Source organism: Wyeomyia smithii, chromosome 2 (assembly GCF_029784165.1).
Source record: "Wyeomyia smithii strain HCP4-BCI-WySm-NY-G18 chromosome 2, ASM2978416v1, whole genome shotgun sequence".
Classification (NCBI taxonomy): domain Eukaryota; kingdom Metazoa; phylum Arthropoda; class Insecta; order Diptera; family Culicidae; genus Wyeomyia; species Wyeomyia smithii.
In genome coordinates, this window is record NC_073695.1 from 115821630 (window position 1) to 115835102 (window position 13473).

The 13473-nt window shown below is 43.1% G+C and overlaps 1 protein-coding gene across 1 annotated transcript; it reads right to left on the minus strand.

The window, feature by feature from the left end:
• Positions 1-490: 490 nt before the first annotated feature.
• Positions 491-2295, minus strand: LOC129724478 (zinc finger BED domain-containing protein 4-like). The gene is made up of 2 exons (XM_055679415.1): positions 1845-2295; positions 491-1792 (listed from the first exon to the last, which is right to left on the minus strand). The coding sequence occupies exons 1-2, from the start codon at positions 2277-2279 to the stop codon at positions 542-544; spliced, it is 1686 nt and encodes a 561-aa protein (XP_055535390.1). The 5' UTR covers positions 2280-2295; the 3' UTR covers positions 491-541.
• Positions 2296-13473: the final 11178 nt, after the last annotated feature.

Sequence of the window (13473 nt, forward strand, 5' to 3'; positions counted from 1 at the left end):
GTTCATCTTTCGAAGCAATTTACGTACGCCATCAGCAATTCACAGTTTTTCTAAATATTTCTATTGTCGCTTCTCTACAAAATTTAGCGAATAGCGATTAGCGTTTAGAAGGCCAAAATTTTAGCGACGCTAACAGTTTCGCTAACCAGCTAAAAAATTAGCGTAATCGCTAAATCGCTAACTGAATTTTAGCGTCGCTAATTAGCAAATTAGCGAATTTGCGGAATGGTGCCCACCACTGACGGTTAGCTTTTTAAAAAACTAATTTAATGATTTAGGAAAAACGGTTTGTAAAGTAAATTTAACTGAATTTATTAGTTGCTACTGATTAGAGCTGTTCCGAATATTCGGCTGACTGAATATTCGGGCGGAATATTGGCCAAATTACGAAATGGCCGAATATTCGGCTGGCCGAATAGTTCTGCCGAATGTTTCATTTATTCATGTTGTAGGTATAAAACTGACATAATTTGTTGTGTTACTGGTTTATTTAGTTTTTTGAATGTTGGAGATAATATATATGAAAAGCTATATTGGAAATCTACTCATTTAAAAACTTGAAGTTTCGGTTTAAGCAAGTAATCATTTCCGCCTTTTCTGGTAGTAAGCTGCTCCGATGTTGCTCAGAAACCAACCCCTCAGTGGAGAATAAGCGCTCACTGAAGATTGTGCTAGCGGGTGCTGACAAGTACTTCCTTATTAGTTTAAACACGGCAGGAAACGAGCCCAATCTGTTTGCTGACGAAGGTCCTGGTAGTGGCGAGTCGTCTGATGTCCTCACAGCATCTTGGGAACATTCAGTAATTTCGGCAATTATTTTATCTTTCAAGGGAGCACGTTCTTCTTCTGGGATAAAGTTAAACTTGAATCTTGGATCGACGACGGTAGCATACGTGAAGACACTTTCCTGCAGAATGAGCCTGAATCGTGACTTCATATTACGGAGCAATGCATCCTTAGTTGCTTCTACAGATTTTTGGTTTTTATTCGGCTTCTCCAGGTATGAACGAAGGGTAATTACATAAGGGATAACTTCCGAAATGCATGAGTTTTCGCTTCTAATAAGACAAGTAATTTCTTCGAAAGGACCCAACAACTCTAAGACAGGGCTGATCAAATTCCATTCACATTCGGACAAATTTTTGATGCTGTTGAACTCACCGGTGTAGTAGGTTACCGCTGGCCGTTGATCATTCAGCCGCTGAAGCATATAAAATGTCGAATTCCACCTGGTTCGTATGTCTTGCACGAGCTTATGTTCCGTTAGCTCGTATCTCTTCTGGATTTCGAGTAGCTTGTCACAAGCCAACGGAGAATGATTGAAATGGGTAACGATGTTACGAGATTTGGCAATTAAGTCTCTAACTGCTTTTTGCGAGTCGAGAGCATCGAGAACTACCAGCTGCAAAGTATGAATGAAACAGCCCGCATGTGGCAGTTCAGCCGTATCCAATCCTTTGATCATGTTGGCTGCATTATCACGTAGGATCAGATGTACGCTCGAGACAGGTATGTTCCAGTCCGCCAATATTCCGTGTATTTTGTTACCAATTCGTTCACCGGTATGGGAACCAGGGAATTCACAGGTGTTCAAAATCGCATGCTGTTTAGCACAATTTTCGTCTAGCCAATGACCGGTGAGGCTGATAACAGCTTTGTTACTTGGCGAAGACCAGATATCCGTAGTACACGAAATGAACCCATTCCGAGGAAGTGACTTCTGTTTTGCCTCTCTGCATTTAGCGTACATGTCAGGAATGATTGTTGTCGAAAAATATTTCCGGCTGGGAATCTGCAATGTAATTGCTGAATAGTCAGGTGTGGACCTGCATCAGTGAGCTTACCTGATATTTCGGCTGCATTTTGGCCATAAGTCGACGAAAACCTTCATTTTCGACCATCGAGAATGGTTGTAGATCCAGAACCATCATTTCAGCAATTGCACCTGTAATTTCCTTAGATTTGATAGATTTTGGGTCCCACTTTTCTGCTGCGGACAAACACTCCTTAAGTTCATTGAAAAAAAAAAAACACTCCTTAAGTGTAGTTTGAGAGAGCCTCTCTTTGGATGCTTTCGATGATTTCCGTTCACATTCCTTGGCACCGTAAGCTTGGTACAATTTCGGGTGCAATTTTAGGTGATTAACCATCGCCGTATTCGTTGCATTTTTACCAATTCCACCGCGAGATATTGTTGCGTTGCATTCGATGCACTTTGCACTTTTGCCCTCGTCATTAACTAGATAAAATTCCCAAACAGCCGAACGTTTCTCAGTCATTTTGCGAATTTCAACGCGAACACTAGCGAGGGAAAAAACGGACTGATTTGAGGTTATGTTATTGTTATTGTGGGAGGCTAGGCGCATCGAGGTGACGGCTTACAATTTATACACGGAAACAAAATTAGTAATTTAAAACGAGAATGACGGGTGCGATAACGTTGCGTGGCGCTTGAATGAAAGCAAAAATTAAATGAAAAAATATCGTTATCTTTGCAAGTATTCGGCCGAATATTCGGCTGGCCGAATAGTTCATAAAGTAAGTAATCGGTATTCGGCCAAAGGCCGAATAGTGGTATTCGGTACAGCTCTACTACTAATGCCTAATGCCTCATACTCCTGCCTCCCAGGATGCGACCATTGAAGAATTCAGTAAACCTTCGCCGTTCCACTGATTGTTTGCTCGTTCCGTTTACTGATGTTTCTCGGATGGATCCAAATAGCTTCGCTGATTGACGTATTGTCCACACTTGGTGTTGATGGTAAATATTACATCACTTGTAGGTTGACCACTCAGAGTGCCCGCGCTGTTCACCGTACTGATCGAGTGTTCGAATTACAATGGCTGACGATCGCTCGTGTGCCAATATCAGATGTGTAGCCGAAGCAGCGGCAATTAACGAGCACTAAGTTAATTGCCGCTGCTTTGGTTTTTCTCGGCTATGATTAATAATCATTGAGTATACTAGTACTATGATAAGGCCTGTGCTCGAAAAAAGTACACCATTTTTATCTGCGTATAAAGTTTTTGTACGTGGGTAAAAATTGATGAAAAGCTGAGTATAACTAGTTTGGAGTGTATTATTTACATGTGCAAAATTTCATAACAATCAGTTTAGTGGTTATAGATCATTGTGCGATGACGTCACAAAACAAGAAGAAGAAAGCGATTTGGCAGTTGTCGCGGGTTTGTTTACATAGAAAAATTTTCGGCTCGAATAGAAAAGCGGAAGTTTCTTGTTAAAAATTGCGTTTCTAAAATAAACCAAAAGATCACAGTAACGGATTCGCATAGGCGGAGAGTTTTCCCATCTTTTTCGTACTCGTATCATTCATTTTTACTCCGATCACATAAAAAGTAAATAGAACACCTTGTAAACAAACCCGTGGGAAGTGTCAGAAAAGTAAGGTTATTTTTCGTGTGCAATGATCTATGACATCTCATGTCATCGAAACAAGAAGAATTTTGTGCGTCGTCATGGAAAATCCGACTGCGACCATGAGATGGATTGGAAGACAGTGATAAAATCGTTCAATGAGGCCTAGACGACCGAGCGGTGGCCTAGAAGTGGAAGAATATCGAAGACAGCTGACACTGTGAAGGCCCGGAACGCGTTAGATTATTTCTAGCGTTATCCGAACCTTTCGATTCGCGACGTGGCTCTGAAGGTAAAGTGTTCATCCTGATTTGTTTAGCAATCAATGAAACGAGCTGGGCTGCGTGGGAAGCCACCGAACCGCCGTGATCAACAAAACACGACAAACAAAGGAAGCTGTATCGAGAGTGGTTAATGAAACCAATGTATGTGGTTATGGATGACGAAACCTACATCAACGTAGACGCAAAGCAGATTCCGGGCCTGGAATTCTACGTTGCCGAATCACAGTTTGATATTTCGGAAGACATAAGGAAAAAAAAATTGACAAATTTGCCAAAAAATACATGCTCTGGCAGGCCATATGCCAAGGCGGTAAACTGAGTGAACTGTGCATCATAACGGGTACCATCAACAGCGAAATTTACCGTACTGAGTGCCTCCAGAAGCGTCTGTTATCCTTTTTGCGGTCCCACGGAGACTTGTTTACTTTACTTTAAAGGTGACAGACCGATTATCGATCCAGTGCCGAATCCAGAATACGTCGCCATGTCCCTCGGTCTTGAGCTGCTATCCTCCAATCGGCCCTAGCACCTATTTCGCGTGCATCCTCGTCGACAGCACACATCCAACGAGTGCGGGGTCTACCCCGAAGTCGACGACCTCTATCGGGATTCCTACTAAATATAGCCTTCGCTTGACGCTCATCCGGCATTCTCGCTACATGCCCAGCCCACTGAAGCCTACCGTGTTTTATCCTTGACTATATCCGCCGATTTGTATGCCTGGTACACTTCATGGTTCATGCGTCTGCGCCAAACACCATTTTCAAGTTTGCCGCCAAGGATTGAACGCAAAATCCTACGCTCAAAAACCCCAAGAGCTCGCCGATCAGCCTCTTTCAGTGTCCATGATTCATGGCCGTAGAGAGCCACCGAAAGAATCAGTGATTTATAGAGTGCAAGTTTAGTACAGATTCGCAGACTGCGGGACTTTAGCTGGTTACGTAATCCGTAAAAGGCCCTGTTTGCGGCTGCTATCCGCCTTGTTTTCTCACGGCTAACCTCGTTGTCACATGTCACTAATGTTCCCAGGTAAATAAATTCGTCGACTATTTCAAATGTTTCCTCATCTAGCACCACCGCAGCACCAACCTCCGACGGACTACCACGCACTCGGCCAGCCACCATGTATTTCGCTTTGGCAGAGTTTATGACAAGCCCTTATCTCGAAGCTTCCCTCCTGAGAGGTCCACTGCTCTACGATTAATACCAATAATGTCGATATCATCCGCAAAACCGAGAAGCATGTGCGACTCCGTAATGATGGTGCCGCTTCTCTGCACACCAGCCCTCCGTATAGCACCTTCCAATGCGATGTTGAACAATAAGTTCGACAGCCCGTCACCCTGCTTCAAACCATCTAACGTCACGAAAGATTCCGATATCTCACCGGATATCCCGACACTTGATGTAGAACCTTCAAGGGTGACACGTATCAGCCCAATCAGCTTTGTTGGGAAGCCATGTCCGAGCATAATCTGCTATAACTCATTTCTCTTAACTGAATCGTACGCTGCCCTGAAGTCTATGAACAGATGGTGCGTCTGCAAGTTGAATTCTCGAAATTTATCGAGGATTTGTCGCAAGGTAAACATTTGGTCCGTCGTGGAGCGTCCCCCTCGAAAACCGCATTAGTGCTCGCCAACAAAGGTCTCCTGCAACGACCTCAGTCTGTGGAACAGAATGTGGGAGAGAATTTTGTACACGGTATTGAGAAGAGCTATGCCCCGATAATTGCTACAGTCCAGGCGATGACCTTTTTTATAGATCGGGCATATGAGACCCTCCAACCATTCCGAGGGCAATTCTTCATCATACCACACTCTCAGCATGATCCGATGGATGGCACGATACAGCTGTTCGCTCCCGACTTTGAAGTGTTCGGTCAATAGTCATCCTGCTCCTTTCGACTCCACTGTTTCCCTCACCGTTCAACAGCACGCTGAAGTGTTCCTTCCAACGCCTGGCCACCTCTGTTTTATCGGTTATCAGGTTCCCCTCTCTATCTTTGCACATGACAGGGGCTGACACGTTTCGATTTCTGATTCCGTTGACCTTCTTGTAGAAGCTCCTCGCATCGTGCCTGGAGAAGCAACCTCCCGCCTCCGCAAGAATACGCTCCCAACGCTGTCGTTTCTTCCGGCGATGGAGTCTCTTTTCGGTGGCTCTAGCATCTCGATATCTACCCACGCTCTGACGAGTCACAGCCGTGGCCAACATGTGACTCCTGGCGCGGTTCTTCTCCTCCTTCACTCGCTGGCACTCAGCGTCAAACCACTCATTGGACGCAGCTGCCGCAGTTGTACCCAACACTTCTCGCGCTGTAGTGCTGATCGAACTGTGGATGTGTCTCCACTGTTCATTCAGGTTCCCTTCAACTCTTTGCTCAATCCATTCATCAACCTTCTACGAGTACTCTGCAGCCACTACTTCAGTTGATAGCCGCTGGAAGTTCAACTGCATCCTCCTCGTTGCCTTGGATTTCAACACGTTGGACAGCCGGGCGCGGATTTTGGCTACTACGAGATAGTCATCCGAGTCAACGCCGCTCCTAACATGGGGAAACAGCCGCGTACGTTCCCCCTTCCCAGTCAGCATACGACCAAAGTTCCCACGTCCCACGGAGACGAGACATTAATTTGGCCGGATTATCTGGCAGGCTAGAGCCGGGGTGGCTCGTGCTGTAACAAGAAGTCGTCTTCATTCCACTCGGTTCAAAGCTGTATGGCGCCATGCTCCCAGGCGTCTTATCACTCGTAGGTCACTTTCAATCTGATCAAGCCATCGGGCACACTATGCTTCTCATTTCTGGTGCTGGAGGGGTTACCGAAATGAATCGTTGTCGTCCAGCATCCTTGCGACGTGGTCGACCCAACGCAATCTGATAACTTTAACCAATTGTGCAATGGGGGTCTCTCCTAGCAGCGTGTATAGCTTTCGGTTCATGCGTCTACGTCATTCTCCGTCTTCTGTCTGTACTCCACCGTAGATGGTTCGCAGCACCTTCCGTTTGAAAACTTCAAAGTATTGTTGTCTTCTCTAGCCCATAAAGGACCACCGGTCTAACTAGGGTTTTGTACAGTTTCAGCTTTGTACGGCGGCGGCGCACTCGATTGGATCTCAGCGTTTTACGAAGTGCAAAGTAGGCACGATTTCCCGCTTGAACGCGTCTCCGGATTTTCTTGCTGGTGTTGTTGTCAGCGGTCACCAGCGATCCTAAGTACACGAACTCGTCTATCACCTCAAGCTTATCGCCGACTACGATAATCCGGGGTGGGAGGCTAACATTGTTCTCTTTGGAGCCTATTCCCTTCGAATACTTTGTTTTTGACGCATTGATTAGCAGTCCAATACGCTAAGCTAGTCTGGTATAGGTTTCCTTCACCAAAGTCATCAGCGAAGCCTTTTAACTGAACTCACTTCGTGAAAATCGTACCGTAGTCACTTGGATTTGTGAAATTGGTATTGGGGCCTTCGTTCCATATTGTCACGATATTTTCAACTCTCTCTTTCCTCTGTATGCGTGAAGTAGCCCCCTGTCTCGGTCAGCGCTCATTGTCTATTTTCAATTGACAATCGTTAGGTGATAGTGACGCTGTTAATCTCTGCTTTCAATTGAAAATCATTTCTTTACTTTTCGAGCTCTTCAGCTGTCAGAATCAATACAAAAACATTCGAGTAGTTTTCATTTGATTCATTACGTGCTCGAAAATAAAAAAAAATGTTGTTCAATTGAAAGCGACGGGTCACAGCGTTATCAGAACCTGATAATTGTCAATTGAAAATGACTTTGTACTTTGCATCCTGTGGTAACTTTGACAGCTATCTTCCACGGCTTCGAACGAAAACCATTATACGTTTTCGGCAAAGTTGTAGATAGTAATTTTGTCTTTCTGAAAAATTAAAAATATTTTTTTTTCAAGAAATAAAAATTATCTCAACAACCTTTCTTTCTAATTTTACTTTTTTGAATAAAAACTATGAAAAATTGGCTAAACAATGAGAGTTTGAAAGTCGTCTGTGTGTTCTGACCTGGGGGCCTGTTCATGATAAAAATATTTTAAGATTGCTATCTACAAGTTTGTCGAAATTATTGTATTAATCAAACAATAGTACAAAATGTTACCTATAGCCCATAGGAATATCTGTGCAAAGTTCAAGTCAAATCAACAATAACAATTTAAAAAAAAATTGGGACATAGTTTGTTTTCTCTAGTGTAACATATATTTAGAGTCACATGATAAATTGTATATTGCTACTATTAGAAATAGTGCTTTATTCTGTGGCAGCAACAATAAATGATCCTTTTGGACATCTACTTGTTATCGTACGCACAGCGCGCAATGGAAACTTTATTACAATCGTAGTCTGATAGTTACCGACACCGGCGTACCGGAAGTAGGCCACCAACTGCGTTGCGTCAGTATCGTGTCATACGGTGGAATACTCCCCGTTGCCATGTTTCTCGTTTCATTCTCCCCTTACTCGGAAATTAAAGTACTCTGTGTACCTCCCACAGCGCAACGTGAAAAAATGAACAGAAAAATTACTATCACTATACCAAGTTCCTTTTATCTGCTTTTTCTATGTCCCATAGAGGGGGCGGGTGAAGAGCATTTTGTCGGAGGGACTGCTGGCTGCCAAGGAAGTTTATTCCACGCGTGTATCTCACATCGTGCGCGCTTATCATAATGAAGAGTCATTTATTTTAGCGTACGCCGTTTCTTTTCGCGTACTCTGGGAGGATGCGTCATTGCTGAATGGAACACGAACTTCATTCCATACCATTGGCAGGTACCTACCCTGAAGGATGAGCGGTAGGTGGTAGAAAATTCTGCACTTTTTCTCCGATGTCTTCTGCAGGAAGTCATACTCCAACACCACCTCCGTCTCCGAAGGTGCGGTAGAGATATGTGGCACAGCACTTGAAATGCAAATTAAAGTTTTTTACCCGCAACTTTATGTGCGTACGTTCCTATAGTGATGCTTGGACCGAAAGAATGAACGACATGGAATAATTGTGATCTTATGCGGTTACCAGGAGGGTAAAATTACAAATTGTGTAGGCCGCATGTGGCAAGAGGCAGAAGGACAGTGAGCCAAGTATAAGCAGTCATATCTGTTATCTACTTTTTATTCACAGTGTTGTTTTGGTCCCGCAGAATGAACTTGCGTTTAATTTTCACTATAATAAGTCTCACATTCCAAGCAGAATTATGCTATTCTACCCTATCAAAGGAAGCCATCAGAATGAAGTTTCCGTTTGCATCCATACACACGTCCAGCAGCAGCAGCGGAGAAGAGAAACTATAATAACATGTCGCGTATTTTTATCCAACTACGTTTTGATATCGCTGATGGCCTTGCTGCCAGTGAATGGCACCTCGATTCGCGCCAGGATATCACCGGAACTGACGCAGCATCAAAGTGAGGGAAAACCGTTGGATAAGAAAATTAGTATTCGCTTCATCCTTTCAGCGGATTAAGGAATTGTTTTCACTGATAACAAAAGCTTGAGCTGCGGCGACGACGTGCGGTTGCAATCTAGCATGCAGATATTTTCATTTGACATGGTTGAGAGATAACATTCGGACTAATTGAACATGAGATTGCTGGAAAAAATGTGCGCTGAATAGTATGGTTTTTTTTAAAGGTTCATCTTAGAAACTTCCAATCATAATTTTGCTTTACATATAGTATAGTAGCTTGCGGATATATACAGTCTTATTTTGTTATAATTTGAGTCATAATCTTCAATTGTCCAATAGTATTTAAAAAGGGGTCGTGAAGCTATACATGGGGATAAGCTGGCGATATTTGTTTATAATTATTCTCCCTACCGTTTATCAATCAAACTGTTGGTTTATTCGTTTTTAAATTATCGTCGGAGGATGTATTCTGTGTACAGCTGATACATTCACAAACTTTTGTTATCCCTGCACTTCCTGGCGAATTCGGACATCCTACAAAGAATCGGTAAGGCAACAGCTGTACAGAAAATAATTGGATGGTGATGGCATTCCCCCTAGCAGGTCTCGGGGCACGATGCTGGTCTAATAAGCCAGTCGTCGTATGTTCAAAATCCGGCTTGGAGACTGTTAGTATCAATAGGATCAGCCCCACAATTGTACTGTATACTAATAGTCGGCTGTAAAATCTGTGTCCAATAACTAGAAAAGTCAAATTTACCCAAAACCTGCTTTTTTAGTGATAATAACGGAACGTACCGTGAAACAAAGTAATTTTAATTATTTTAATTGTTTCTTGCTTGTTTTGTGTGTAATTGAAAATGTTATGTGACAATAAGAAAAAAAAACAATAGAAGAATAGAAATAGCAATAAATAAAAGTAATTAGATAATATAAGAACGAAGTGAAATATAGAAAATAAGAGATAAAAAATTAAAGCTGGGAAATGGACATGAGAAATAGCGAATTGGAATCAGGAATATTTTAATACGAAGCATGACGAGATAAGCAGTGAACTAAAATAGGAAATAACCTATTGAAAAAAGGGTTGATTAAATATTAGACATTAGATATTTTTATAGACTAGAAATTTAAAAGAAACAGAAAAGTTGGTAAATGGTTGTGCTCGTGCCACTTGAGACCGGGATACAAGTAACCTTATCGGAGATCAGATGACAAATCTCCGGTGGAAACTTTAGTCGTATGCTGACTGGGAAAGGGAAGAGGGGGGGGGGGGGTTCGTACGCGGCTGTCTTCGCTTGTTAAGGGTGGCGTGCAGCAGCGTCTGACCCGAACCGGGCGGTTGATTCATGAAATGCGGTGACCCGTCAGCTATATTTAAGGCGGCAGCCCCATCGCGAGGCTAGGTATCGCAGCCCTAGTAAGGTAGCATACCGAATTTGAATTACTACGAACAATCCGAACAATAATACTGGCATGTGCCTGGGCGTCGGTGATTGGCCACAACAGTGGCGGAACTAGACCGACGGAAAATAAGCGAGAATAAAAAAAAAATAGACATTCGAAAAAGGAAAACGATTATTGGAAACTCGGTAGGTACTTGGAATGTAAGGACTCTACTCGAACCTGCACTATTCTGGCTAGAGAGCTGCCAAAGGTGAAAGTGATAGTCGCTGCTATCTAGGATCCACGCAGCCTGCCACTCATCGGTTTTTCAGACACAAGCATTAAATCTAGAGTAGGCGAAAATATGGATGACATATGGGGAGATGGGAAAGCGCGGCTACGATTATTGGCGCAAGAATTTTGACGAGGTCAATATCTTAGGGCAAGAAGGAATGACCTGCCGTAGCCCCTACACTTATAAATACTTAATCAATACTACAATACTACAATCAAATACTAAAGTGAATGATCATGATCTGTAGAAATTTTAAAAGCGAGAAGACAAGGAAACTCATAGACAGTAAAAAAGTGTGTGGCTATAGTGAACAGCAGGTAAGGCACTTTCCTTGCCTATTAACAATTGCCTCGTCACCAGTTAGCTAATCAAGCCAAAATATCGCCCGTGGCTGGAGACATCGATCAAATGCCATTTTGGCGGCAAAGGCCGCAAGATAACGCATGGAGAGGACGGGTTGGTGCAGTGACCTGGTGGAACTGGAAGGAGGACAGAACGAGTAGTTGGACTGTGCTGAAGAAGAAACGGAGCCCCGGAGTAGAAGAGCAATTGTAAAGGTTAGCTAGAGATAAGAGAGTGGGAGGTAGACAGCTGCAAATCAAAATTGTTAACGTACATATAGCGACTCTGACAAGCATTTCCCTGTAACTCGCGAAGCCGACCCTGAGGCAGTTAATCAGAGAGTTCCTACAGCGCTCGCTGCTGAGGCTGTCGATACTTACAGAGGAGTTCTTTCATCTCCTTGAGAAGACATACAGTGAGTGCTTAGGATATGACATCAAGATTGTCTTTGGAGATGCAAATGTGCAGGTTAGGCAGGAAGACTTCCTCCGCTCCGCATTTGGTAGAGATAGCTTCCACTATGAACGACAATTCGCTGCAGTCAGAGGCATGGCTATTCGTAAGCACTCCTGGATGCACCCAAAGGGGGTGGCCTGTTTTTAGATCGCCCATCTTCTGATCAATGGTTGGCACTTTTCAGACGTTACAGGCGTAAGATCGTTCAGAGAACTAAACGTTGGCTTGGATAACTATCTCGCGGTATCCATGATTCGCGCCCGGTTGTTCAACGTATTGAAATCAAAGACAGCGAGGAAGATACGGTTGAACAACCAGCGGTTATCGATGAGCGGAGTCGATGAGCAAGTTGGAGGGGGCCTGAACGAACAGTGGAGATATATCCATAGTACTATCAGCACCACAGAGCGGGAAGTGCTGGGTACAGCTGCGACAACCACGTCCAATGACTGCCAGCGAGCGACGGATGAGAAGAGCAGCGCTGGATGTCACATGTTGGCTGTGACTCGTCAAAGCGTAGGGAGATCTCGAGTAGCTAGAACCGCTGAAACTTCTCCGCCGGAACAACGTCATCACTGGAGGAACATCGCATTGTTAGTTGGCGAATACCAATGTGGTTTTCGTGGGGGACTCTCTACCACGAACTAATTCTCAATAAATTTCAAAAAATCAACTTGCAGACTCTCAACTCAGTTAAGAGAAATGAGTTATGTCAGGACATGCGCTAGCATGCCTTTCCAATAAAACTTATCAGACTGATTCGTGCTACCCTTGATGGTTCCACATGAAGCGTCAGGGTAGGCGGGGAGATATTGGTCGCTTTCGTGACGTTAAACGGTTTGAAGCAGTATGAAGGGCTGTCAACTTTATTGTTCAACATCGCATTGAACGGTGCTAACGTTTGCGATAAAAAATTGACTTTTTTCAGATGGTGATTAAAGAAAAAACTAAGACTGATAATTGAGTTGGATGAATTTAGTTGAGTTTAGTTTCGTTTATTGCATTAAATACATGACATAAGACAAGTCTTTTTTTAGTGTCAATAGCGGTGAAAACAACAGTTTCTAAATAAAATATTGTTGAATTTCTAACTACTTTTACACTTTACCTACTCATTATTAAAATAATCTTTAGCAGCTCTATTGTATATTGCTTCCGAAACTATTCGTTTTATCCCAACAGGTTGCGCGTTCCAATACACCACACCTCTCACGAAAAATGAGTCACCGTCAGTGCTGATAAAAGTCATTTTCCCCAGCAAAATTCTTCGAAAATTACAGCCAATCATTTTCAATTTTCACTTCCAATGATCGCAGCACTCTTTCAAATACACTGGATTTTCGTCCTAGTAACGTGCTGTTATACTCAGATGAAATAGATCGCGCGCATCGTTCACGGTTACGGAATAAAATTTGACGACAAATCCAACCAAATGATCTTCACTTCAAACCACTCAGCCAAAATGAACCTCACCGAAACACTTTTTCACTGACACTGACCGATGCCTTGACAATCTTCGTTAACCGATAAACTGATTTTGTTGTCTTGTTTCCATCGCATGAAATATAATGAGGTGTTTTGACAGTTCACTTCCATGCAAAAAGCGGGAAGGGAGAACTCTGAAAGGATTGTAAAAAAATAACGTTTATGGATGCTTTTTTTCACTTTCACTCAAGAGTGTCAACAAATATCAACCCTGACTCACCGTACAGTGAAGACCGATGGGTTGGAACCATATAATTTCGCGTGCGAGTTCCTTGAAGAGCAGAAAGTTTGTTGACGTTGGGCAAGCTAATGAAGGAACATACATGTTCTAAATTCATAGAACCTACGAAAAGGGCACCCTAGTAGAACCTTCTGAAGATGACGAACAGATGTGTAACGGTTTATATTGTATACGTAGCGAG